Source organism: Gorilla gorilla, chromosome 1 (genome assembly GCF_029281585.2).
Source record: "Gorilla gorilla gorilla isolate KB3781 chromosome 1, NHGRI_mGorGor1-v2.1_pri, whole genome shotgun sequence".
NCBI lineage: Eukaryota > Metazoa > Chordata > Mammalia > Primates > Hominidae > Gorilla > Gorilla gorilla.
In genome coordinates, this window is record NC_073224.2 from 103,450,180 (window position 1) to 103,476,166 (window position 25,987).

Consider the following 25,987-nt stretch of genomic DNA (forward strand, 5'->3'; position numbering starts at 1 on the left):
ACATCTGAAGCTTTATGTGAAAATTCCTGTTTAATACAATTTGTCCATTAATTTAAAATAAAAACAAAAAAAGCATGACAATGAAGCGGGTGTGTGTTAATCAAACCCTGAGTGATGGTGTGCGGCAGGCATCTCGGCTTTGTCGTGGAGCTCTCAACTTTCAGGTGGACTTTCTGATTCCTCCACACCACTGTGGCTCCTCTAGGCCGGGATGCTGCCTGGTCACCTCCGAAGTCTTAGCACCAGGCAAGGGCTGGCTCAGTAGGCACTGGATGAACGCTTGTTGATTGAATAAATTCAGGAGTGCATGAATCAATGATGAAATGAGTGAATGTGACATAAACACTGGCCTGTCACCCTCTGTTCTGTGACTTTCTGCAGAGCCACTGACTGTGGTCATTTAGTGCTGATTCAGAATGAAAGTAAATTAGGGAGTTGGGGGAGAGAAGGCTCAGCAGTGGGTGGGAATGAGCAGCTGGTCAGGGTTTCAAAACAGACGGGAATCTGCACTTGGGGGATCTGATGCTGACAGTGGGCCCCCATCTTAGAAGGCCACTGCAGGCCCCCAGGTTCCAGGCTAGCCCAGGCGCAGGTGAGGCCAGGGCTGAGCCATTCTGGTTCTGACCGGAGCAGACAATTCCTGGCATGATCAGTAGGTGGCCGACACCCACCTGCCTCCTCACTGTCAGCCGAGGCCAGAGGTTGGACTGAGGGATGGTGGGATGGGGGTCTTCCCCTCTGGGTACTGATTTTCCAGGGAAATTCGGAGCCTCCTGCTAGGGCATGAAGTGGGTGGGCCAATTTTCCTGGCTCTGTAACATGACTCGAGGTTTTCACTGGGAGAAAAGGGCATGGCTTTTTGGGTTAAAAAACAAATAAATGGCCGGGCACGGCGGCTCACGACTGTAATCCCAGCACTTTGGGAGCACGAGGCGGGTGGATCACAAGGTCAGGAGTTCGAGACCAGCATGGCCAACATGGTGAAACCTCCATCTTTACTAAAGATACAAAAAATTAGCCGGGTGTGGTGGTGCGCACCTGTAATCCCAGCTACTCAGGAGGCTGAGGCAGGAGAACTGCTTGAACCTGGGAGGCGGAGGTTGCAGTGAGCCAAGATCGCGCCACTGCACTGTGGCCTGGGTGGCAGGGTGAGACTCCATTTCAAACAAACAAACAACCAAGCAAGTAAACAAACAAGCAGGCAGAGGTTCCTGCAGCTACCATCAAATCACTGTGCTCTTTCCCAGATGCCTGGGACCCACTGTGGGTCTGTCTTTCCCTTCTCTGAAGCTCCCACTGTGGCCTTTCAGGGAGCTTTGCCCCTCCTGTGTTGTAATGGGGGTGTTACAGCAGGCACACAGTGGGACCCGGACTGAGGGACTGAGCTGGTTTTAGTCCTTAGCTTTCCCAGACTTGCTGGTGGTCTTTAGAAGTGATTTCCATGTTCGGGCCTCCATTTTCTTATCCATTACATGAGGAGATTGGGACAGCTGACCCTTAGGTCATTTCTAGCACAGATTCCAAGTTTTGATGGACTCTTGGTGGGCTTTATGACTACCACTAGCCTCATGGGCCCTGGACACTGTCTCCTGGCTTACTTGCTCCACCTGCAGGTGAAGTCAGGTCCCTCTCCTCACAGGGACTCTGATGCCTGAGGCCCAGCCCCACTCAGGCTGCACACAGCGTGCTGCCTATTCCTCCACTCCCTGTCTTCCTCCTTGCTGGGAGTCCCAGGTGCTCTTCCTTGAAGATCTCTGGATATGGGTCTCCTAACCACAAGCACCCTAACATCCCCCATTTCTCCAGTGCTCATTCTAGATTCTAGTGCATTAGGATGACTTACAGAAGCTATCCACGGGTAGCTTCAGACCATTGTTCTACCATGTTTGGGCTCAGTCCACACCAAGCTTTGACCACCCCTGGCATCCTTGTGGCCTCCCTTGACTGGCCATCCTGAGGTCTCTGAGGCCCCCTGCTGAGACCAGCCGCACTCCCTGCCCCCATGCTGGGCTGCTCCAGCATCCACAGTGAGGACCCTCCAATGATCTGGCTTCTTAGACATTCAACCTAAGCTTCCCCAAGTCTGGACCTCTCCCCCTGTCTCCACCTTGGCTGCCTCTGCTCATCATCCTCAGACATGCCACCTTCAAAATTGAGAAAGCTGGCATTCCCTTTTGTTGCCTGGCTTCTGTTGCTCCAACCCTTTCTCATCCTCGATCTCTTGGGAACCTGGCTTTCGCGCTCACTATGTCCCTAGGTTCCAGATCCCTGCAGAAATTTTTGGCGAGTATCTCAGCATCTGGCTTTTGGCATCGTCTGCTCTCAGGACTCCCTTTGAAGTCCACAGCCCTTTGTAAAGAATAAAGGGTTTTCACACTCAGCAGGCATTATAATCACTGGCCTTTGGATCTGTCTCCCTCATTATATTATTAACTACTTGAGAGCAGTGTTCTCAATGTACTCATCCCTGGATGATAAGCTTTGCATATGAGTGACACCTGACAAATGTTTGCAGAATAAAATGAATGACTGGCTTGGTTTGGCCAGAACTTATGCTTAGGAGATGGCTATGCCCTGTAATTATGAAGGCGTTGGTGGATAAAGCTAGTTAGAAAAAAAAAGACGTGCTACACAGAAGCATGAAGGTAAGGAAGGAAGTGGAAGGGAGTGATGGATAAAAGAGGTTGCTCAGAGACTCCTAGTGAGTGAAAGTGGCTCCGGAGTTATCAGAGGGCGCATGCTGCCACCTTGTGGCCTATCTGCATCAGGACAGCCTGTGGGATTCCTTTGGCCCCAGGTTTTTAATCTTTTTGCTCTCTGGACCCTTTTATATGTATTCATAGAAGTTATTGAGTATCCCAAAGAGCTTTTGTGGATTAGATGTATCAGTATTTACTACATTAAAAGTTTAAAAAATTTAAAATGATTTATTAACTCACTTAAAGTACCATTAATAAACACATTACGTATTACCACATTTTTAAACAATTAAAAATAATTATATATATATATATATGTCAAAAGCTAGTGAGAAGAGTGTTTTTTTTCACATTTTTGCAGACCTTTTTACTGTATGGCTTCAAAGAAGACAGCTGGTTTATCACATCTACTTCTGCATACAAGGTATTGCTGTGTGTTGCTTTGGTTGTAGATTTGAAGAAAATCCAATCTCCCACAGATAAGTAGTTGCAAAGGGGATGAATACATTAATAGATTTTAAATATATAATTGTGGATATTCTTCTCTCATATTACATCAAAACCCAACAAGTGATGGTTTCTCAAAGGTTAGTTGCAACGTAGAGTCTGAAACCATATCAATGAATTATTTGTTCTCTGTTACATTAGAATCAATTGGTGCCTCTTAAAATTTAATGGATCTTTTATCCAAACTTTGTGACTTTGTGACTTCATATATTGATCGTTTGGAAAATATTGGTTGACTGAGTTATGTACGTCTTCTAAATGCTGACATCATTTATTACTCAATATATATACATATTTATATATATCACACACACATATAAATAAACCACATTTGGCCGGGCATAGTGGTTCACGCCTGTAATCCCAGCACTTTGGGAGGCTGAGGCGGGCAGATCATGAGGTGAGGAGATCGAGACCATGCTGGCTAACACTATGAAACCCCATCTCTACTAAAAATACAAAAAATTAGCCATGTGTGGTAGCACATGCCTGTAGTCTCAGCTACTTGGGACACTGAGACAGGAGAATCACTTGAACCCGGGAGGCAGAGGTTGCAGCGAGCAGAGATCGTGCCACTGCACTCCAGCCTGGGCGACAGAGATAGATTCCGTCTCAAAAACAAACAAAACAAAACAAAACAAAAAAAGCCAAAAAGCCCCATCACATTTGTTAATATCACCACTGATCCTGTCAGTAGTCTTCAAATATTGGGAAGCTGTCAAACTCATGGTGGCAGACACAAATTTTCCAAAATTCAAATTTTTGCCTGAAAGCTCCAATTTTATTATGCTAACAAATTCTAGTTGTTTTCCCGGAAGTGAAAGGCTCACTTTGTTAATTTTCAAGAAAATGTATGCCGCATACCCAAATATGAGTATCCATAGTTTGGCTATCATTTGTTCTATGTTATTTGTTCATGGCGTCCATGAAAAAGTGGCTGGTTCAGCTCACAACTGTAGCACACAAATGCTTTTCCTTGAGAGAATCAGGGTTGAGATTTAATAAAATGAGTAATTTTCACTGCTTCATCAAGAACATTCCTAAGTGAGCCTCCCTTTCTTGAAAGAATACATTGTGAGGAATACAATGACTGCTAGTGCAGTCTGACGCCACACATAGGTTCACGTCTCTAACGGTTTTTTCTACCATTGTTTTTGTGTCATCAGTGCAAATATCAGCACAGTGAGGAAAGTGAGGAGCCGGGAGTCTTGGTTTGTGGGCAGTTTCCTGTGGTGGGCAGTTCAGAGAATATTGTTCTGGAATTAGTTTTGATCTCATGGACCACCCCAAGGGGTCTTGGGGTCCCCCAGTTTCCCCTGGGCCACTTTTTGAGAACCACTGCCTTAGGTACTTGAAGGTATGCATTATTTGAAGCAGGTCGGCGTGCTGGCTTGCTTTTCCTTTCCATTTCTTCTTTTGACACCTTTTAAAAGTGTGTCCTGTTTTAAGTCTTTCTTTCTTTCTTTCTTTCTTTCTTTCTTTCTTTCTTTCTTTCTTTCTTTCTTTTTTTCTTTCTTTCTTTCTTTCTTTCTTTCTTTCTTTCTTTCTTTCTTTCTTTCTTTCTTTCTTTCTTTCTTTCTTTCTTTCTTGTTTCCTTTCTTTCTTTCTCTCTCTCTCCCTCTCTCTCTCTCCCTCCCTCCCTTCCTTCCTTCCTTATCTGACAAATGCTTATTGAGTTTCTAACATGTGTCAGCATTATGCCAGACACTAAGCTAAACCCCGAGACTACAGAATAAAGTAAATTCCCACCTCTGTGAAATTCACAGCTGGAGGGAAGCTTAAGACAGAGGACAAAAAAATGTAAATATAAATAATGATAGTATTAAAGGCAGGTAAAGAGATACACTTGGGAACTGCTCTTGAGGAGATTATAATTACAATTCATACAGGTGCTAGAATGGAGAAGAGAGATTCTGAGCCTCTACCAGTCCCAACTAGTCACGGAGCCCTTTCCAAAGATGCCAGGCTGAAGTGGAGCCTCTGGGCCCAGGTGGGGAGCGAGGCTGGGCACTTGGGAAGGGTCCTGAGATGGTGGGAGGTGGGGCAGAGAGCACTGGGAGCCTGCTCTGGCAGCGTGGAGTGAGATGGGGCTGGGGGCCAGATAATTTAGGACTTAGGAGGTCCTCTCGGGATTCTGAGTTCACAGAATCAGAGAGGGACAACCCACACTGCTCTCTTCCTCCCTCCTGATGCCCTCGTCCCGGACAGCCCCCAGTCTGTTAGTCCTCAAGAATCTGTTGGTCTCTGGATGGGGCAGAGAATCTGTTGGTCCCCTTTGGCAGCCACCACCCAATCTCTTCTTGGGCTTCCCCTCCCCAAGCCGCTCCAAAAAGGGGAACCGAGTCTCCTCAAGTCCTTGGTGCCCCGGATGCAAGCCCAGAAACCTTCTCATTTTGAGAGCTGTTCTACTTATCTAGGATGGGTGGCCAGCAAAAGGCATGGAGAAACAGCATGTTGCCAGGCTGGGGAAACTACCAGGGTCCCTACAGTGCTGGTCCCAGGCTGCAGTTCTTGGTCTCCTTCATCTCTGTCTCCGGCTGTGCCCCACATTCACCCTCACCCCAGGACAGAGCTCAGCAGCCCCTGCTCATCACACAGCTCCAGCCTGGGTCTGGGTGCATGACTGGGATGAATGCCAGGTAGACCTGGCGCATGCTCAAGGGGCCCCATCCAGAGAGTGCTCTTGGGGAGCCCAGTCTGAGAGTGGGACTGCAGCTCACTGAGAGCAACCGTTCTGGATTCAGGGCACTTCCTAAGTGTCTAGGGAGGCTGCCCCACCCTCCGGGACATGAGAGGCTCTGCAGGTCCCCGTGGAGACTGCATCCTACTGCGTTCTTGGAAAGTGTCATGCAGAGTTTCCTCTGTGAAGACTCAAGGGCTGGAAGTCCAGGTTGCAGAATGTGGAATGAGATTAGGTGACAACTGGAACATGGCGAGGAGCTGGAGATTCTTGGTTTGTGGGAGGCTTTCTGTGGTAGGTGGCAGCTTGATGCCGACGGTAGGGAGTGGCAGGCGGGAGAATGATGGGCAGGCATGTAAGCTATTGGGGCAGAATTAGGCATCGTGAGCTGTTTCCTGAGATTGTACCTCCCAGTCTCTCTCTGTCCATCCTGACCCTGCTCATGACCCTGGTAAAAGGTGGTGTTGGTGAGTGACTTCAATCCACAGTCTTCAGGCTCCTGGAGCAGATCTTCACAGGCAGGAAGTTTCTAGATGTTGCAGACACAACCCTCAGGCCCTGCAGGCTTTCCTAGGTTGGGGCTGAGGACGAGCTCTCTGGAGTGTTGGGCAATCTTGCCCTTTCCCAGGGAGGAGCTACCTGGGCTTATTCACAGGGCGGGTCCCCAGGTGCTCTCAGCCTGAGTCTGGTCCCACTTGCATTTCTCCAGGTGCTGTGAAAGGAGCTGGCTCAGAGCCTTGCCTTCTGTCTTCCCTTCTCTCCCATCTTTTGTTAGGGATCCTGGGCTCTCTTCTTCTCTCTGGGAAGCTAGAGCCCGAGTGCTCCATTTCCAGGGAGGGAGTGCCCTCTAGGGCCAGGGAGAGTGAAGGCTGGAGGAGAAGGCACCAGTTGGTGAAGAAGGGCAGGGCCTGGAGGCCAAGTCTGGAAGGGAAGGAGCTGCTGGCCAATCAGGGGCAAGCTCACTGCACCCTGACCTGCTGGGCTGGGACAGCACAGGACCCACATGTATCTGTGAGTTGAGTATGTGTTTCTTCTTCAGAAGCCCTCTTCCAGCAAAGGGACTGGAATCCACCAGAAAGAGTGTTAAGGATTGGATTTCCTCTGCCCTAGAACTAGGAACCCCTCCTACTCCTATATCTCCCTCATCTGGCATATTCCCAGCTGGGAAGGGATTCTCTGCATCAGACCCATCCATATGAGTCTGGATTTCTCGGTTGTACCATTCTTGGATCTTACTTCCTTTGTCTGTAAAAATGGGGGTAAACAGTCTTACATGACAGGATTAGTGTGAGGACTAATTAAATAAGACTGCATGTGCAAGTGTGTACACAGCCTTGCACGCCGTGGGCACATGATGAAATTGAGTTCCTCGGGTAATAATAGGACAGGGATGCTGAGCACCTGCTGTATGCTGGGGGCCCTGAGAAGACTGAAGCAGGTGCTGGCCCTCAGGAGGCCACAGGATGGTAGAGGAGGCAGATGGCACCCACTGCAGTCAGGGTTTGGGATGCTCTGCAGATTGAGAATGGTCATGTTAACAACTGTCAGCGTCTCTCTCAGGCTGCCATCCACCCTCTCCAGATTGGTGTCCTGGGACCACGTGGGGATGCTGCCGTGGCTTCTTGTCTTCTCTGCTCTGGGTCTCCAGGCCTGGGGTAAGTTTTCTTTCCCTGGGCCAAAGAGCAACCGAGAAGGGTGATCCTAAAGTCTCATAATAGGAATTAAAAAATACCTACTGTCCATCTGAGCCTGAGGAGTTCAAGGCTGCAATGAGCCGAGATCCCACCACTGCACTCCAGCCTGAGTGACAGAGGAAGAACTTGTCTCAAAAACAAACAAACAACAACAAAAAAAACTACTCTCTCTTGGCCAGGGGTGGTGGCTCATGCTTGTAATCCCAGCACTTTGGGAGGCCTAGGTGGGCAGATCACGAGGTTAAGAGATCGAGACCATCCTGGCCAACATGGTGAAACCATGTCTCTACTAAAAACACAAAAATTAGCTGGGTGTGGTGGCGCTTGCTTCTAGTTCCAGCTACTCAGGAGGGAGGCTGAGGTAGGAGAATTGCTTGAAGCCAGGAGATGGAGGTTGTAGTGAGATGAGATTGTGCCACTGCACTCCAACCTGGGTGACAGAGCGAGAACTTGTCTCAAAAAACAAACAAACCGACAAACAAACAAAAACAAACCCATTCTCTCTTGGCCGGGCGCAGTTGCTCACGCCTGTAATCCCAGCACTTTGGGAAGCCGAGGCGGGCCGATAAGGAGGTCAAGAGATCGAGACCATCCTGGCCAACATGGTGAAACTCCATCTGGTGTGCTCCTGTAGTCCCAGCTACTCGGGAGGGAGGCATGAGAGAACTGCTTGAACTCGGGAGGCAGAGGTTGTAGTGAGCCAAGATCGAGCCACTGCACTCCAGCCTGGTGACAGAGTGAGACTCCGTCTCAAACAAACAAACAAACAAAAAACAAAACAAAACAAAACGAAAAAAAACCCCCAAACCTACTCTCTCTTAAGGAGAAAGAATAGATTGTACATAGAGCACAGAACTTGGAGCCTATAGACCTGGATTCAAGTCCTCGCTCTGCCTCTAGGAATGATTTTAAACAAGCAATTAAGCTCTATAAACCTTTATTTTCCCATCTGAAAACTGAGATAGTTATGACTTCCTAAACTCACTGTGAGGATTAAATGAGATAATGCACCTGAAGATATAGCAATACGTGGGCAGTAAAAGCAAATAAACAGGAGCAAGGATTACATTTGTATTATTATGATGTCATTCAGAGTCCAGCCTATGGCTTGGGTTTGTGATTGTCAATAAGAGAAAGCTCCTTGTGGGTAAGGGTCTCAATCAACACCCTGCCCATCCCCCACGGGCCTTCAGACGGGAGAATGGGCATAGCACACGCCCCTAAAATCAATCCTGGGGGAACTGGTCTGAGCCGTGCAGGTAATTCTAACCCGTTCTTCACACACGCTTCCCCGTTGCTTCGGTAAAATGCACACAAGAGAGGACTTTGTGGTTTTGTAGTGTCTGAATACATTTCCAGTTTTTTTTTTTTTTCCGCCAATTGTGTGTGTAGATACAGCTCATGAGAAAAGGATAACATTCCCAACTCCTTGCCTATCCCGGGGGATTTCCCAGAGTTGGCATGGAAGGAAGTTATGCCACCTGCTACTATTACAGGTGGCTCTCTGGTCAGCCCAGAGAGATTTCTTAGAGGGGGCTCTGGGATTTGAGGAGGCAGAGGGGCAGTGGAGAGGGGATGGCTGTTTCTGTTCAGAGCTGGTGCCACCATGATGGCTGGTATTGGTGCTCTCTGATGCAAAATGGGATTATTCCTTTGCAGGTGATTCCTCCTGGAACAAAACACAAGCTAAACAGGTATCAGAGGGGCTCCAGTACCTATTTGAGAACATCTCCCAGCTCACTGAAAAAGGTAAACTGGATCTGGATAGTAAGGGGGTTTTGGGACGAGCTGGGGTTTTTCATGTGATCGGAAATGTTTCTGAGGTCTGCAAAGCCACATGTGACTGGGAGGGGGAAAATGGGGTTGAAGTGCAGAGAGCAGTACCAGTAAACCACTTGCATTGATTACCCAGGTCCTTGGGATGGAAGGCTGGTGCTGGAGGGCTAGAAACCCAGGAAGTGGGGAAACAGCCTCTGCAGACAGGGACCCCCTGTGGAGGGAGACCCAAACCTTGCCCTCAGGGAGTCCTCCGACTGAGGGGGAGACATAGCCCCTGCTGGGGGGAGAAGATGCAGTCCCCTCAGGGAACACTCAGAACCACAGAGGAAATGATCAGAGAGTACACATTGAATGCTGAGGTAACACCAAGCCAGGCTGCTCAGGGCTTTCCCCAGGGATAAGCAGGTGATGCTTCCTGAAGTGCAGAGCCTGGACCACAGCAGGGGAAGAGATGAGTAGGGGACATTATGGGATGGGGGAGCAAAGCATTAGGCTCCCTGGCCAGGTGCAGAGTCTGTGTTCGGGGTGAGTGTTGGAGAGATGGGGATGCAGAGGTGGGCAGGGCAGGTGCACCTGCCTGCTGAAGGCTCTTCCACTACCACGGGGCCGACACAGCCCATGCCTGCATGTTCAGCCTGGCCGGCTAATGTGGTAGTGATGGGGCAGGTGCACTGAGTGACGTCCCCAAGGCCTTCCCACAGATGTCTCCACCACGGTCTCTCGCAAGGCATGGGGGGCAGAAGCTGTTGGCTGCAGTATTCAGCTGACCACGCCAGTGAATGTCCTTGTTATACACCATGTCCCTGGACTGGAGTGTCACGACCAGACAGTCTGCAGCCAGAGACTGCGGGAACTGCAGGCCCATCATGTCCACAACAACAGTGGGTGTGATGTGGCCTACAAGTAAGAGCTGGGTCTGGGCCCCACGGCACATGGTCAGTGTTGCTTCCTGGGATGCTTCTCCTGTCCCTTCTCATCCCTTTTCCTCATTTTCTGGGTTGTGGTCCTATATGTTTTATAATGAATAAAATATTTAAAACCCTCATGAAACTCCCAATCCTTTGGATTTTTCTGTGAGGTGCCTGTCTCTGAGAGCTCCCAGGAGGAAGCAAGGAAGGTTAAGTAATAACTGTATTCTCTACCCTCCCCCAACCCTTGCTTGCACAGCACACTACAGATTGCAAACGACTTCCTCATACATGAGGGCTTTAGCTCTCCCGACTGGTAGGCAGGTGTCACCATCTCTTTGCCCTGGGAAGAGGGGCCCAAGGGAGGGAGGCTGATTAATTTGAAGTCACATATCTATGGACCCATGGAGCCTAAACTGGCTCTCTTCATCCCTGGTGTGCTCCTCCACACCTCACACATGGGCCCAGCCTCAGTGAGGCAAATGTCCATCTGTTCCTGTAATGATCGCTCTAGTAGGTTGTACTGGTGCCCATACCACATGCCCTTGGCTCACCTCTGACTTTGGCTAGCTGTGGACATTTCCTGAGTGTGGTGATGGCTTCCTGCCTCAAGTGCCCAACACATCTCTCTGCTTTCCTGCTTCAGACCTTCCCCCAGCCCCTGACAACAAAAGGGAGTGAATGCCTTCCTGGGGGACAGGGCTTGGTGTGTAGCCTCCTCAACCCCAGCCCTTATGAGAGGCAGTTCTAAAGCGCATGTACACAGCTCCTGGGAAGGGCACAGGGTGGGGTGGAGCCACAGGTAGCCACTGTGAGCCAGCCCAATTTCACATACTTTGCTGGCTTTCTTCCTTCTGTCTCACTCTCCTCACCCTGGCTTCTGGGATCCTGTAAGAATTAAAGAGGAAAGAAACAGGAAAGGTGGCTCGACAGTTGAGGACTGGTTTATTTTAGAAAAAACAAAACTGAGAGAGGCTTTTGTCCAAGTTAGGTCAGAGCCTACTCTCTTACAGACTAAGAGTTTTTAAGGTTTCAGGGTGGGAGAGTTTATCAGAGGCTTGGACTGCTTCTGAGTCTTTGTTGTGCTTATCTGGGAGGGAGAGTTGTGTGTCTGTTCCCATACATCTTTCTGCAGCTGCAGGCATATCCCCACCACCCCCCAGTCTGCTTTTAGCTTCCTTATCTTAGTGCACCTGAAGGGAAAGGAATGTGCTTATTAAGGCCCACTGTTTTACTGGGGCCAATTGTATGAGGGTGAAGTTTGGCAGTTACTCAAGGGACTTTCCTCCCACCTCTCTCTGTGCCTGAGCTGTCTTATCTGTGTTTTACTGTCTGCTCTTTCTGGCTGCTTGTTTTTAGAAGAGAAGTGATTTCCTTGAAATACATGAGGCTAGAAAGGGAGCTGGAACTTAAAGTGGTGGTGTTTGTCTGAGATGATGGTGCTCCTGCTCTGTTAGATCCCTTTGCAGATGAAGTGCCTGCATCCTCATCCTTGTCTCAGGAGCTATTTCTTGGGAAGTCAATGTAGGACAGTTATGTGACAGGGAGAAATCAAATGAACAGCTCTGCGTGGATCACACAGGCAGCACACACTTTGGAGGAGGTAGGAGAGCCCTGTTTAAGGAAGTGTGGAAGACAGAAGAGCCTTCCATTGTGTGATCAGTTACCATGGAACCTCTAGGACCTCTTCTCCTGAGCATGTAGAATGATTTATGGTAAAACTGCCTCCTCTGAAAAGGGAAGGTGGTAGGGAGTGTGAGAGTGGGTCCTTCTGAATTCTAAGGACTAGTATAAATGACTTGTTCTTTTCAATGTCTGGGAAGAGTTTGTGCAAATTCCTTTTAGTGAACATGGCTTCAGTCCTTCTCCATTTTGAGGCTGGGTAAGTGGTTTCACCTCTCAGGAATGTCCTACAGTGCCAGCCATGAAACCTGTATTATCTTGCTCCATAGTTTCCTGGTTGGGGATGATGGCAGGGTGTATGAAGGTGTTGGCTGGAATATCCAAGGAGTGCACACCCAAGGCTACAACAACATCTCCCTGGGCTTTGCCTTCTTCGGCACTAAGAAAGGTAACAGTTATCACAGCTCACCTTCTCCAAAGAGTTCTCAAATCCTTTGTCTCAGGGGCCACTTCGTGGGAAGTAGCTATCTGCTACTCTGCTGTCTTCTTATCCTTCTCATACTTCTCTGAAGACCCACTCTCTCTTGGAATTTTCTTCTTCCTTGATTTCCAGGAAATGACTTTGTGAAGGGTCTCTTCCTACCGCCCTGGCTTCCTTCTCAACCCCTGTAAACAGGCTCCTCTTCCTCTAGCCATCTTGTATGTGGAGATGCTGACCAGTCGTCTCTCTGCAAGCTTATCTGGGCTTCAGCTCTCTCCTCTACGTCAATGACTAACACATCTTCCTCTTGAGCTCTGACCATTCTGTGGCTGTGGGCCATGATTTCCAAGTTCCTGCCAGGCACCTCTTCCTTTCATCTCTTACTCCTAGATTTTCTATATATTTCTAAAAAAAAAAAAGACACTCTGGGTCCCCTAATCTCTGACTCTCTTCCACTTCTTTCTGGACTGTTGCTCCAAGGCCCCTTGCCACATGCATCTTAACATATGTACTCCAGGACCATTCCTTTGAATTTGTGTACCCTTTCTCGTTAACAGAGATCTTACATACCTAGTTTCTCATTTTCCCCTTCCAGTACCTTTTGAGATAGTCCAGCTAGATTTCATGACCCCTGTTGTGCAGAGGTGCAGTCTGGGTTTCAGAGAGGTCGATGACCCCAAGTGACACAGCTAGAAGGAGAGGAATCAGAACATGGTCCGTATCTTTTATCTCCAGCTCCTGGGTGGTTTCCCCAGCATTCCAGAGGACTCTGTGTTTATCTTGTTTTTGCTTTTGTTTTCATGACTACTCATTTCCATTTGTTGTTAGCTTGGGATCTTGAGCATGTTACTTCTCAGAGCCTCAAGTTCCTCTTCACAAATAATGCAGTTAATAATAGCATCTCTCAGAGGTTTGTGCTGCGGATTAAATGAGTTATTGTAGGCAAAGAGCCTGACACATGCCTGGAGGGGCCCCTTCTGATGGGAAACCCTGGCCTGGCCTGGTGGGTGCTGCTGGGCTTGGTGCTGCTTCTGAGCTCTTTCATGGAGAGAGGAGGTGAAGTTTGGCAGGTATTTGGGATGAGAAAGGACTTCATTTTGAGCCACTGAGAGATCTTTCCAGGAAGATCCTTAATTCTCAGCCTCTCCAACTGGGGGCATAACCTGTTCCCTTTTCTTCCTCTCCATCAGCTGTGCAGGGGCTGGCAGAGCATCTTCTCCTTCCCCAAAAGATCCCCTGAAACTCAGGCTGGGTGGAGGTTTCCCACAGATTTCTCTCTTCTAGGCCACAGTCCCAGTCCTGCTGCCCTGTCGGCCATGGAAAACCTAATCACCTATGCTGTCCAGAAGGGCCACCTGTCATCCAGTTATGTTCAGCCACTTCTTGTGAAAGGCGAGAACTGCCTGGCCCCTCGGCAGAAGACAAGCCTGAAGAAAGGTAAGACCTTTCTTCAACCCTACTGGGCCTGCCACTGGGCTCACCCCAACTAACTCGCAAATACCATTGGGAGTGACCTTTTCAGTAGGGCCCATTAGATTCCTTCTGGAAGGCAACTGGCCACCCAACTCTCTGAACTCTTGGGGCTGGCAAATCTTGAGAGGAAACCTCCAGGCCACCTCTTTGTCCCCCAGATTCCTCATATGAAAGAGCCATAGCATTATCCCTGGTGTCATATATGCACACTCCTTTCTTCCATCACTCAACAAGCAATTACTGAACACCTTCTAGACCCTGAAAATATACTCAGGAATGAAAAGCAAAAGTCCCTGGCCTCATGAAGTTTCAGTCTAGAGGGCAGAGAAAGACAAAAAGCAAATAAATAAGTGACATATTTGGTATGTTATATGGAGAAAAGTGCAAGGGAGGAAACAATGGAAAGGGACTGGATACATTTATACACATATTTATACACTCATATGTTTACACATGAACACACACACACTAACACACATTTCTGAATACAAAAACCAAAACAACACGAATAGACTGAAGTGCTGCAGAAAACTTAGACCACCACTTACACAGACTTTAAAGAAAGAGCTTAACATAATTCAGATAATAAAAGGTGGATACCATTTTGAGTTTAACAAGCAGCAACATCAAAAACAGTAAATTTAATAAGCACTTTCAGCCTTTTCTTGGGCTTAATCAAGATTGAAAGAAGATTCATCTCTATTATATTAAAGCCTTGAGTAAATTTGATGTCTGGTGCCATCTGTTAACATAAATGATCACTTACATTGATAGAGAGTTTCATGGATTACAAATGACTCAAATACATATTCTTGGAATAAAATGTCCATGTCCCACTGCGGGACACTGTCTGCTCTCAAGTCCCACTGTTGGGGGCAGGGTGGGAGACCCAGAGGGGTTTGGGAAGTTGAGGGTCCTGAGCATTATATCAGCCTACAGTGGAGAAGTGGCTGGCATAGATGGGGAAGATGAACCCTCTGTGGTTTCTCGCCCCACCTCAGCTTGCCCCAGCATTGTCCCACGGTCTGTGTGGGGAGCCAGGGAGACCCACTGTCCCAGGATGACTCTCCCAGCGAAGTATGGCATCATTATCCACACTGCCAGGAGGACCTGCAACATTTCTGATGAGTGCCGCCTGCTGGTCCGGGACATCCAGTCTTTCTACATAGACAGGCTCAAGTCATGCGACATTGGGTATAAGTGAGTGGGTCTGGGTACCCTGGGCTTCTCTTCCCTTGGGGGCAGAAACTGAACCTTTGAAAGGAAGGGGAAAGGGAACTAATATTTACTGGGTAGTCACCATAGGAGAGGCACTGTATGGATAACCAAATGAATTCATCACACGACCCTGCCTGGGTCTTTCTTAGGAGATAGCCAAGGGGGTAGTCATTTGCCCAAACATGTTCTCAAGACGTGTACCTACTAAAGGTAGTACACTGGCATGACGGATGCTAAAACTCTGCCAAAAAGTCACTGGAGGAAGCAGTACGCGTGAAAGATTGTGACACCTGTAGAAAAGATAATCGAAAGATTGTGCTTTGTTTGTGTAACCACCGCCTCCTACTCAGAGACTGGGGCTCTGCTGCTCACTTTGGCCACAACCTGAAGTGGTTCCCTCTCATGGTAGACCCGTGCTGCTTCTCTGCTTCTAGAAACCACCAACTTCCTTGGGAAGAATATCCTTCCTGTCTGAAGGCGGGGGAGAGACCAAATACTATCTTTTGATTTCTCTAATGCTAAGGTCTGTGATTCTTTAATAAGGAAGACACCGACCTAAGTGGAAGAGTAAACATTTCTTTTTTTTCCCCATTAAGCATTATCTTAAAGGGTCTCAAAATTCTGTGACACATTTTTGATCAAGATGTTTCCATTAAAAAGTATTGATTTTAAAAACTGCTACACAAACACACAAAATGAATAGTCCACAAAACAAGTAGAAATTTCTTGAAGGATGCTTTCAGAGTTTGCAGATAAGACATCCGGCGTTAGACCCCATGTAACGTCCCATCAGGAACAATCACACTAAATTTTAAATCTAAGAAAAGGCTACTGGTAGCCCATTTGGCATATTCATGTACATTCATAGAAGGAACCCTTAACTCTAGGGCCATTTATGGCTTAGCAATGAATTTACCATTGCTTGGTACATGATTCTGGGCTGACTGTCTCTCCCCTCTCTGGCCCCTTGCTCTCGGTCCCCATTTTAGTAGCACCCTTTTCAAGATAGGAGAACACCTTCCCTCCAACACCTATGATGTATCAGAACCTACCAAGTGCTTTGCTAGGTCCTGCCATACAGGATTACTTGCAGCGTTGCTGTCTTTAATAAGAGTGGATACCTGAAAATGTACTGTAAATTTGGAAAGCCTAAACTGGAAAGTGGTGGAGGCTGAGGGGAGGCCCTTTCCTTTTTTCCATTCAGGTCTCAGAGGGTAGTTGCCTGTCCCTTGACTTGGACCTTGTATTGTATCCTCTCCTATTATAGCATTATGACTGTGTCATTTTCTTTCATTGAGGTGGTCTGTAGTCAGGATGACACACTCCCTCCTTCATAAATTACAATTCACTGAACATGTAATTGAATGGGTACTCTGCGTGGCACAAGGCTACTCTGGGGATGCCATTGGATGTGCCTCACAGATACGGTTCTTGCCTGCATGGAGCCAATGCTTTAGTGAGGAAGAAAAATAATTCAAACAAATAAGTTCTAGCAGGGTAGGTTAAACATTATGATAGGGGACACATGGAGGGTAGACGGGAGGTTTAGGATGCCAGGAAAATAGGTGTGAAGGAAACAATCCCTGTGGGAGCATCAGATTAGCTGAGGCCTTACAGTTGAGTGGGAGGAGAAAGCAGGAAGAGTGATTCAGGAAGAGGGAAATGGCCTCTGTGGAAAGGACTGAATTCCAGCCTGAGAGAGGTGCCTGTGGGGAGCTGAGAGAAGTTCACTGGGATAAATATAGATGTCAAAGAGGAGTGTGGTAGAGCTGGTGCTGGGGAGGCAGACAGGGTCCATGTCAGAAGGATCTTGTAACTTAAGCTGGGGTGTGTGCACTCAGTGCTGAGGGACTGAAAACAGGGTTTTGACATAGTAAGATTTGTATTTAGAAAGACCAGTCTGGCTACCCTTTAGGAATGGACTGGATGGGAAAGGGTGGAACTGGAGGCCGTGAGATCTGAGGACTGTGCAGCAATCCAGGCAGGACTGAGTGGTGACATCCCTGTGATGGTAGCAGAGGTTACAGAGAGAAGTGGAAGAATTTCAGAGGTCAGTGGAGGTTAATGGTTAATGACCAGGGTGCAGGGCAGATCAGGGAGTGTAGTTGGGAGACATCATTGACAAGCCTGGGTTAATGAGTGGATGAAGTGGGTGGGCTGATGCCTGTATTCCTGGCTGGGGCCAATGGGTGGGTGGGTGACCATGCCTTTCACCAAGATGGGGAGCCCAGAAAGGGGAACAGGTGAGGAAGAAGATGGGTCCAGTTGTGAACATGCGGACTTTCATGGATAGCAACTGAAGCCAAGGAAGTGGATGGGTTAGTCCTGTGTGGAGTATGGGGAGAAGAGGGCTCAGGATAGCATCCTGAGGAATCTCACATTTAAGGAAAGGGTGCAGGAAGATGAGGTGTGGAGGGAGAGCAGCTGGAGAAGAAAGCCAAGAGAGTGTGGTGTGATGGAAGCTAAGGGAAGAGAGTGTTTGGAGAAGTCAAGAGAGGTGGCAGAGTCAAATGTACAGAGAGATCAAGTCAGGAAAGACTGGGGAAGTTTACTTTGTATTTAATGGTAGGGAGATCCTGGGCCACCTTGGGGGAAACGGTTTTCTTGGTGAGAAGGAGAAAAGGCCTAGGGATTGAAAGCTGTCATTCTCTTTTATCTTCATTGACTGTGAGCTACCTGGGGGGCCGCAGTGGTGTGCTGGAGCTGAATGGGCTTGTGCCAGCTCATGAGAGCTGATTGTTAGAGATTCTGGAATTTTGAGAGCTGGTTGTTAAATTGTTGGTCACCTGAAATCTGCTATAGTGAGAGGTTTACACCACAGAAATCAGCATATGCTGTAAACTGGGATTCCCTCTCCCTACCCTGCCTCCCTCATTCCACCTGAGCTAGTTTACCAGCACTCCATTGGCAAGGACTCTGTCTTGTTTCTGTAACCCAGTGCTTAGAATCCAATAGATAATCAAAGTCTGAAGCAGTAAAGACATGAATAAATTAATACATGAAAGAGAGAAACAATTCCAGAATTTCATGCTGGTCTCCATCTCCCCTTGTGGTCCTCTAGCTTCCTGGTGGGCCAGGATGGCGCCATTTATGAAGGGGTGGGCTGGAATGTCCAAGGCTCCTCCACCCCTGGCTACGATGACATTGCCCTGGGCATTACCTTCATGGGCACCTTCACAGGTAAGTGGATGCTTTGGTCAGTAGGGTCATTGCATGGTATTTGAAAGAGAGCATCTGACATGGAAGACAGTCTCAGTCTCAAGCGTCATTTTAGTGCCTGCATATGCTTGATTGACCCAGCTTCCAATCCAACATTTGACTCAGCTGAGTGTGACCAGAGGTGACCCCCAGACATAATGCTCACCCTATATCTACCCTCCTTTACACCCAGCCAAATGTCTGTTTCTTCCAATATGTAAGGAACATGCAAAGTAAGGGGAAAAGATCTTTGTGCTTATTTTTAGCTCATCTTGGTCAGCAGATGCATCTTCTCTTGGTTACCATGACAACAATGTAGAGACACTTTGCCTTATATGCCAAAGCCACAGTGAGCCCCAGTCTTTGCACTGAGAGTGCACACTGAGAATTGTCATGGCTCAGAGCTCTATTTTACTTTTTTTTTCATTTTTATAGATTTAGGGGCTACAAATCCATTGTGTTACATGGATATATTACACAGTGGTGAAGTCTGGGCTTTCAGTGTACCCATCACCTGAGTAGTGTACATGGTACCCATTAAATAACGTCTTATCCCTAATCCTGCTCTTACCTTCCCACCTTTTGAAGTCTCTGATGTCTATTATTGTACTCTGTGTGCCAATATGTACCCATTGTTTAGCTTTCATTTATAAGTGAGAACATGTAGTTTTTCATTTTCTGTTTTTGAGTCATTTCACTTAGGAATATGGCCTCCATTTCCACTTATGTTGCTGTAAAAGACATGATTTCTTTTCTTTTCTCTCTTTTTTTGAGATGGAGTCTCGCTCTGTCACCCAGGCTGGAACACAATGTGCAGTTTTGGCTTACTGAAACCTCCGCCTCCTGGGTTCAAGCGATTCTCTGGCCTCAACCTCCCGAGTAGCTAGGACTACAGGCATATGCCACCACACCTGGCTAATTTTTGTATTTTTAGTAGAGACAGGCTTTCATCATGTTGGCCAGACTCGTCTCGAACTCCTGACCTCATGATCCTCCCGTCTCGGCCTCCCAAAGTGAGCCACCGTGCCATGATTTCATTTTTTAATGGCTGAATAGTATTCTATGGTGTACACACACACACACACACACACACACACACACACACACACACCCTACCTTTTCTTTATTCAGTCATCCATTGATGGACATTGAAGTGATTCAATGCCTTTGCTGTTATGAATAGTGTTGAGATAAACATATGAGTGCAAATGTCTTTTTGATATAATGATTTCTTTTTCTTTGGGGTGATACTATTTGGATTGCTGAATCAAATGGCTATTTTATTTTTAGCTCTTTGATAAATCTCCATAGAGGTTGTACTAATTTACATTCTCATCAATAGTGTGTAAGCATTCCCTTTTCTCTGCATCCTCAGCAACATCTGTTATTTTTTGACTTATTTATTTATTTATTTATTTATTTATTTATTTAGACAGAGTCTTGCTCTGTCGCCAGGCTGGAGTGCAGTGGTGTGATCTCGGCTCACTGCAACCTCCGCCACCTGGGTTCAAGCAATTCTCCTGCCTCAGCCTCCCGAGTAGCTAGGACTACAGGTGCATGCCACCACACCCAGCTAATTTTTTAATTTTTAGTAGAGACAGGGTTTCACCATGTTGGCCAGGATGGTCTCGGTCTCTGTCAATCTGACTGGTGTAAGATGGTATCTCATTGTGATTTTAATTTGCATTTCTCTGATGATTAGTAATGTTGAGCATTTTTTCACGGTTTTTGGCTGCTAGCATGTCTTCTTTTGAAAAACGTCTGTCTACGTCCTTTGCTCACTTTTTAATGAGCTGACTTTTTTCCTTAAAAGTTGTTTGAGTTCCTTGTAGATTCTGGATATTAGCTCTTTGTCAGATGCATAGTTTGCACACATTTTCTCCATTCTGTAGGTTGTCTGTTTACTCTGTTGATTATTTCTTTTGCTGTGAAGAAATATTTTAGTTTAATTAAGTCCTATTTGTCTTTTTTTGTTTTTGTTGCATTTGCTTTTGAGGACTTAGTCATAAATGCTTTGCCTAGGCCCATTTCCAGAAGAGTTTTTTCCTAGGTTTTCTTCTAAGATTTTTATAGTTTGAGATCTTAAATTTAAGTCTTTAATCCATCTTGAGTTAATGTTTATATACAGTGGGTCTAGTTTCATTCTTCTGCATGTGACTATCCAACTTTCTCAGCACCATTTATTCAATAGGGTGTCCTTTCCCTGGTGTATGTTTTCGTCAACTTTGTCAAAGATCAGTTGAGTGTAGCTATGTGGCTTTACTTCTGGGTTCTCTATTGTGTTCCATTGATCTATGTATCTGTTTTTATACCAGTACTATGCTAATTTGGTTACTATAGTCTTGTAGTATAATTTGAAGTCAGGTAATATGATACCTCCAGCTTTATTCTTTTTACTTAGAATTGCTTTGGCTATTTGGGTTCTTTCTTAGTTCCATATGAATTATAGAATAGTTTTTTCAAATTCTGTGAAAAATGATGTTTGTAATTTGATAGGAACTGCATTGAATCTGTAGATTGCTTTAGGCAGTATGGTCACTTTAATGACACTGATCCTTCAAATCCATGAGCATGGGATTTCTTCTCATTTGTTTGTGTCATCTACAATTTTTTTCATCAGTGTTTTGTAGTTCTTCTTGTAGAGATCTTTCACCTCCTTGGTATATATATATATATATATATATATATATATATATATTTATACACACACATACACATACTAGGAATACATATATATATTAGGAATACATATATATACACACTAGGAATACATATATATACATACAAACATATACACACCTATATATAACAGGTGTATTTATCTATCTATATCTATCTATATGTAGCTATTGTATATGGAATTGAGGTCTTGATTTGGTTCTTAGCTTGTTATTGGTGTATAGAAATGCTACTGATTTTTGTACATTGATTTTGTATCTTGAAAGTACTGAAATTATTTATTAAATATAGGAGTCTTTTGAAGGAGTCTTGAGGGTTTTGTAAGTATAAGATTATATCATCAGTGAACAGAGATGATTTGACTTCCTCTTTTCCAATTTGGGTGCCTTTTATTTCTCTCTCTTGCATGATTGTTTTCTTCAATACTGTGTTGAATAGGAGTGGTGAAAGTGGGCATCTTTGTCTTTTTCTAGTTCTTAGGGGGAATGTTTTCAACTTCTTACCATTCAGTATGATGTTGATTGTGATTTTGTCATATATGGATTTTTTCTTCTGAGGTATGTTCTTTTGATGCCTAGTTTCTTGAGAGTTTTTATCATGAAGTAATGTTGGATTTAATTGAATGCTTTTTCTGCATCAAAACTATTATATAGTTTTTGTTTTAATTCTGCTTATGTGGTGAATCACATTTATTTATTTGCATATGTTGAACCATCTCTGCTTCCCAGGAATAAAGCCCACCTGATTGTGGGAATTAACTTTTTGATGTGTTGTTGGATTTAGTTCGCTAGATTTTTGTTGTGAACTTTTGCATGAATAATAATCAGGGCTATTGGCCTGTAGTTTTGGTTGTTGTTTTTGTGTCCTTACCTGGCGTTGGTATCAGAGTGGCTTTGTAGATGAGTTGGGGAGGATTCCCCCTCCTTAGTTTTTGGGAACAATTTTAGTAGGGTTGGTATTCTTCCTTTTACATCTGGTAGAATTCGGCTGTGAATCCATCTGGTCCTGGGCTTTTTGTTGTTGGGAGAATCTTTTTTTAATTACTTATTCAATTTAATTATTTGTTATTGGTCTATTAATGATTTCTATTTCTTCCTGGTTCAGTCTTGGGATGTTGTATGTTTCCAGGAATTTATCCATTTCCTCTAGGTTTTTTAGTTTTTATGCATAGAGATGCTCATAGTAATCTCTGACAATCTTTTGTTATTTCTGTGGTATCAACTGTAATGCAACCTTTATTATTTCTGATTGTGGGTGTTCTAATCTTATCTCTTTTTTTCTTGGTTAATCTAGCTAGTGGTCTGTGAGTTCTGTTCTGTTTATCTTTTCAAATAACCAACTTTTTGTTTCATTGATCCTTTCTATTTCTTTTTTTTTTTTGGTCTCATATAGAGACCAAATGCTCAAAGAAGTTCTACACAATAGCATTTAGTTCTGCTGTGATCTTTATTATTTCTTCTGCTAGTTTTGGTTTTTTTTTGTTCTAGATTTTCTATTTTTTTGAGTTGTGACATTAGGTTGTTAATTTGAGACCTTTCTATCTTTCTGATAGAGGCATTTGATGCTGTAACATTCCATCTTATCACTGTTGTTTGTTGTATCCCAGAGGCTTTGGCATGTTGTGTCTCTATTTTCATTTATTTCAAAAAATCTTTAATTTTGGCCTTCATTTTATCATCGACCCAATGACCATTCAGGAGCAGGTTGTTTAATTTCCGTGTATTTGTATAGTTTTGAGAGTTACTCTTGGTATTGATTTCTAGTTTTCTTCCACTGTGGTCCAACAAGATACTTGATATGATTTTAATTTTTAAAAAATTTATTGAGGCTTGCTTTGTGGCCTAGCATATGGTCTATTTTTGAGAATGTTCTGTGTGCAGAAGAGATGAATATATATTCTGCCATTGTTGACTAGAAAGTTCTGTAAATGTCTGCTAGGTCTATTTGATCTAGAGTCCAATTTAAGTCTAGAGTTTCTTTGTTGATTTTCTGCCTTGATGATCTGTCTAGTGCTGTCAGTGGGGTGTTGAAGCTCCCCACTATTATTATATTGCCATTCGTCTCTATTATTAGGTCTAGCAGTATTTGTTTTATGAATGTGGGTGCTCTGGTAATGAGATCTTAAATTTCAGTTTTTAATCCATCTTGAATTAATGTTGCATTATATATATATGAGTTGGGTGCATATATATTTAGGATTGTTATAGCTTCTTATTGAATTGATCCTTTTATCATTACATAATGAACTTCTTTATCTTTTTTTTTAACTGTTTTGACTTAAAGTCTGTTTTACTTGATATAGTGTAGCAACTCCTCCTTTTTGGTTTCCATTTACATGAAATATCTTTCTCTACCCTTGATTTTGAGTCTGTAAATTTATTTACCAGTTAGGGGGTTTCTTGTAAGCAGCATACAGTTGGATTTTGTGTTTTTATTCATTCGTCAGCCTATATTTTTTAAGTGAAGCCTTTAGTTCATTTTTGTTTAAGATGAATATTGATATGTGAGGATTTATTCCTGTCATAATGTTAATGGTTACCCAGTTGCTTTGCAGTCTTGATTGAGTAATTGCTTTATAAGTCCTGTGAGTTTTGTACTTTCATATGTTTTTATGATAGTGTGTATTGCCCTTTAGTTTCCATGTGTAGAACTTCTTTGAGCATTTCTTATAGGACCAGCCTAGTGGTGACAAATTCCCTTAGCATTTGCTCCTTTAGGAAACACTTTATTTCTCCATACAAATATGGAATGCTTCACGAATTTGCATGTCATCCTACTTCAGGGGCCACGCTAATCTTCTCTGTATCATTCCAATTTTAATGTATGTCCTACCAAAGTGAGAACAACTCAAAGCTCTTAATCAGTTTGTTTAGACTCAAGGGCCTTTCACTGAACCTCTGAAAAGATGAGGTCATGTCACTGGGGCTGATTCAGTGACATGGCCCATACTAAAATGGGCATTGGGTCTGGGGATGGGGTGAATCAGGACTGTGACTTGATACTGGGCTGAGCATTGAGCTAGACATGAAAGGGTACAGGCAGTACATTGTGATTAAATCAAGTTTCTCAGCCTCAGTACAATTGATATTTTGGCTCAGATAATTCATTGTTGTCGGAGGCTGTCCTGTCCTAGGATGTTTAGCAGTATCCTTGGCTTCTACCGACTAGTATTCCCCTGCATCCCAGTTTTCACAACCAAAAATATCTCATGACATTGTCAAATGTCCTTTGGGGGGCTAAATTGCACCCTTATAAAGAACTACCAGGCTAAACTTTTGCAGTGGATAAAAGCTTTGTATATCCCCAGAGGAATATATTATCCCAGGGTTGGCTCTTTTGATTCAGGAAAACTTTGGCACTAAGAAATCTGAAGTCTTGACCTTGTTTTTTTTGCCTGTCTCTAGGGAGGCTGCCAACAGTGGAATCTATTAGCTTGGTGATGAGGGTGTGTTCTGGGGATATGTTCTATTTTGCAGGGTGCCCTGTAATCCTGTGGACAATGGGCTGCTGTGTTTTGCAGGTATACCACCCAATGCTGCAGCACTAGAGGCAGCCCAAGACCTGATCCAGTGTGCCATGGTCAAGGGGTACCTGACTCCCAACTACCTGCTGGTGGGCCACAGTGATGTGGCCCGAACCTTGTCTCCTGGGCAGGCTTTGTACAACATCATCAGCACCTGGCCTCATTTCAAACACTGAGAGAAGCCCCAGGTCCTTCTGAGACTGCTCTCCCTCCCGTGTCAGGTCTCTCCTGTCCTAACCATCCAGCTTGTCTCAACACCTTTTGCCCTCCTCCCCTGCCACACCGTCCTGTGCCTCCTTTTTCAGGTTGGGATGATCATGCCCTTTCCTGCCAACATCCTCCAAGGGCCTCCAAACCTCATAGCTGGACATTCACAGCCCTCTGAGTCTGAGTCCAGACTTCTTCTCTCCTTACCTTCCTCTCCCCTGGAAACCCAACTCCTCAGCCAGGTGAGACAATGGTCTGGTTATTGTTTCATTTCTCTCTCTCTCTCCATTCCCCTTTGCCTGGTGAGCCTTCCCCTGGTGTCTGCCTGGCAGCCCCCACCTCCCACCTATCACCCCTCACCCATAACTCGGGTCAACGTGACCACCCTTCCTTGCTTACACATAAACTTGTATATATTTGGATGCAGCCCTTATTTAACAGCTGTCATTATTTATAGATAAGTCTATCCTTTCTACTTGGTTGTGAGTTTCTCCAGGGGAGGAACTGTGTTTTATTCATCTCTATGTCCTCTGTTTCTCAGCAGTGTCTGAAATTTAATAGGTTCTACTGATGTTTATTAGAGAAATGGATGAATAAATGAATGAAGAGATCCAAATTCATGTTCACCTTGCCAATTCACTACATCATCTCCTATTTGGAGAACAACTTTCTGGACAGTGCCCACATACCACCAGCATTTTCTGTGTTTCTGTTCCCTCTCAGTCCAAGAGCCATAAGATCTCTATGGTACCAGCATCTGTGTAAGAGGAAGCAAAGAGAAGCAACAGGGTGTCTGGTGGACATGAGAACCTAAAATAACCAAGATATTTTTACCCCAAATTTTTGACAGCTTAGCATCTAAAATCAAGAGGCCTTTTTGCACACTCCAATGGTGTGTAAACACAAAGGATTCTGTAGTAAGATCTGCAGGAACTGCAACGGTTTGAGTCCTATGCTTCTCAAAACTAGCCAGCTAAAATTCCCTTCTAGAACAAAGCCCCACAGGGGAGAACTGCTGGAAACAGAATCTAATTCAGTCCAGGCCTAAGAGATTAAAAAAAGAAAAAACAAAAAAGAAGCTCACATGAAAGTGTGGAAAGGCAGTGGAGCAAGAAGCTCTCTGAATATAAGCCATCATAATGTTGAACATTTACTTGAAAAAAATAATGGTGTTCCAGAATGATTGAATTAAAAAAGCTTTTCAAAACCATACATCTTTAAAGTTGAGGAAAGCTAATATATAAAATAAACAACAGAAAATAATTGAGGTTCAAACCCACATAAAGTCATTTTAAGATAAAAATAGAATCAGGAGCAG

General features: G+C 45.0%; 1 protein-coding gene and 1 non-coding gene across 3 annotated transcripts; one reads left to right on the forward strand and one right to left on the reverse strand.

Moving 5' to 3' along the window:
• Positions 1-6,608: 6,608 nt before the first annotated feature.
• Positions 6,609-25,219, forward strand: PGLYRP4 (peptidoglycan recognition protein 4). 2 transcript variants are annotated; one of them, XM_055359702.2, is made up of 9 exons: positions 6,609-6,897; positions 7,447-7,541; positions 9,240-9,329; positions 10,061-10,262; positions 12,220-12,338; positions 13,656-13,808; positions 14,846-15,044; positions 18,124-18,242; positions 24,460-25,219. In XM_055359702.2, exons 1-9 carry the CDS (start codon positions 6,890-6,892, stop codon positions 24,636-24,638), a joined length of 1,164 nt encoding a protein of 387 aa, XP_055215677.1. In that variant the 5' UTR covers positions 6,609-6,889; the 3' UTR covers positions 24,639-25,219. The 2 variants fall into 2 exon arrangements, with proteins under 2 accessions (XP_055215677.1, XP_055215684.1); XM_055359709.2 differs by having other exon boundaries at positions 14,846-15,038.
• On the reverse strand, positions 23,677-23,783 carry LOC115932153 (U6 spliceosomal RNA). The gene has a single exon (XR_004068476.2). It is a non-coding gene; the product is annotated as a U6 spliceosomal RNA (small nuclear RNA).
• Positions 25,220-25,987: the final 768 nt, after the last annotated feature.

What these genes read in the sequence shown, in the direction of transcription:
- PGLYRP4 (XM_055359702.2), top strand. An exon ending in TCTGGGTCTCCAGGCCTGGG is followed by an intron (nt 7,542 to 9,239) that starts GTAAGTTTTCTT and finishes ATTCCTTTGCAG; the next exon opens with GTGATTCCTCCTGGAACAAA. An exon ending in GGGTGTGATGTGGCCTACAA is followed by an intron (nt 10,263 to 12,219) that starts GTAAGAGCTGGG and finishes CTTGCTCCATAG; the next exon opens with TTTCCTGGTTGGGGATGATG.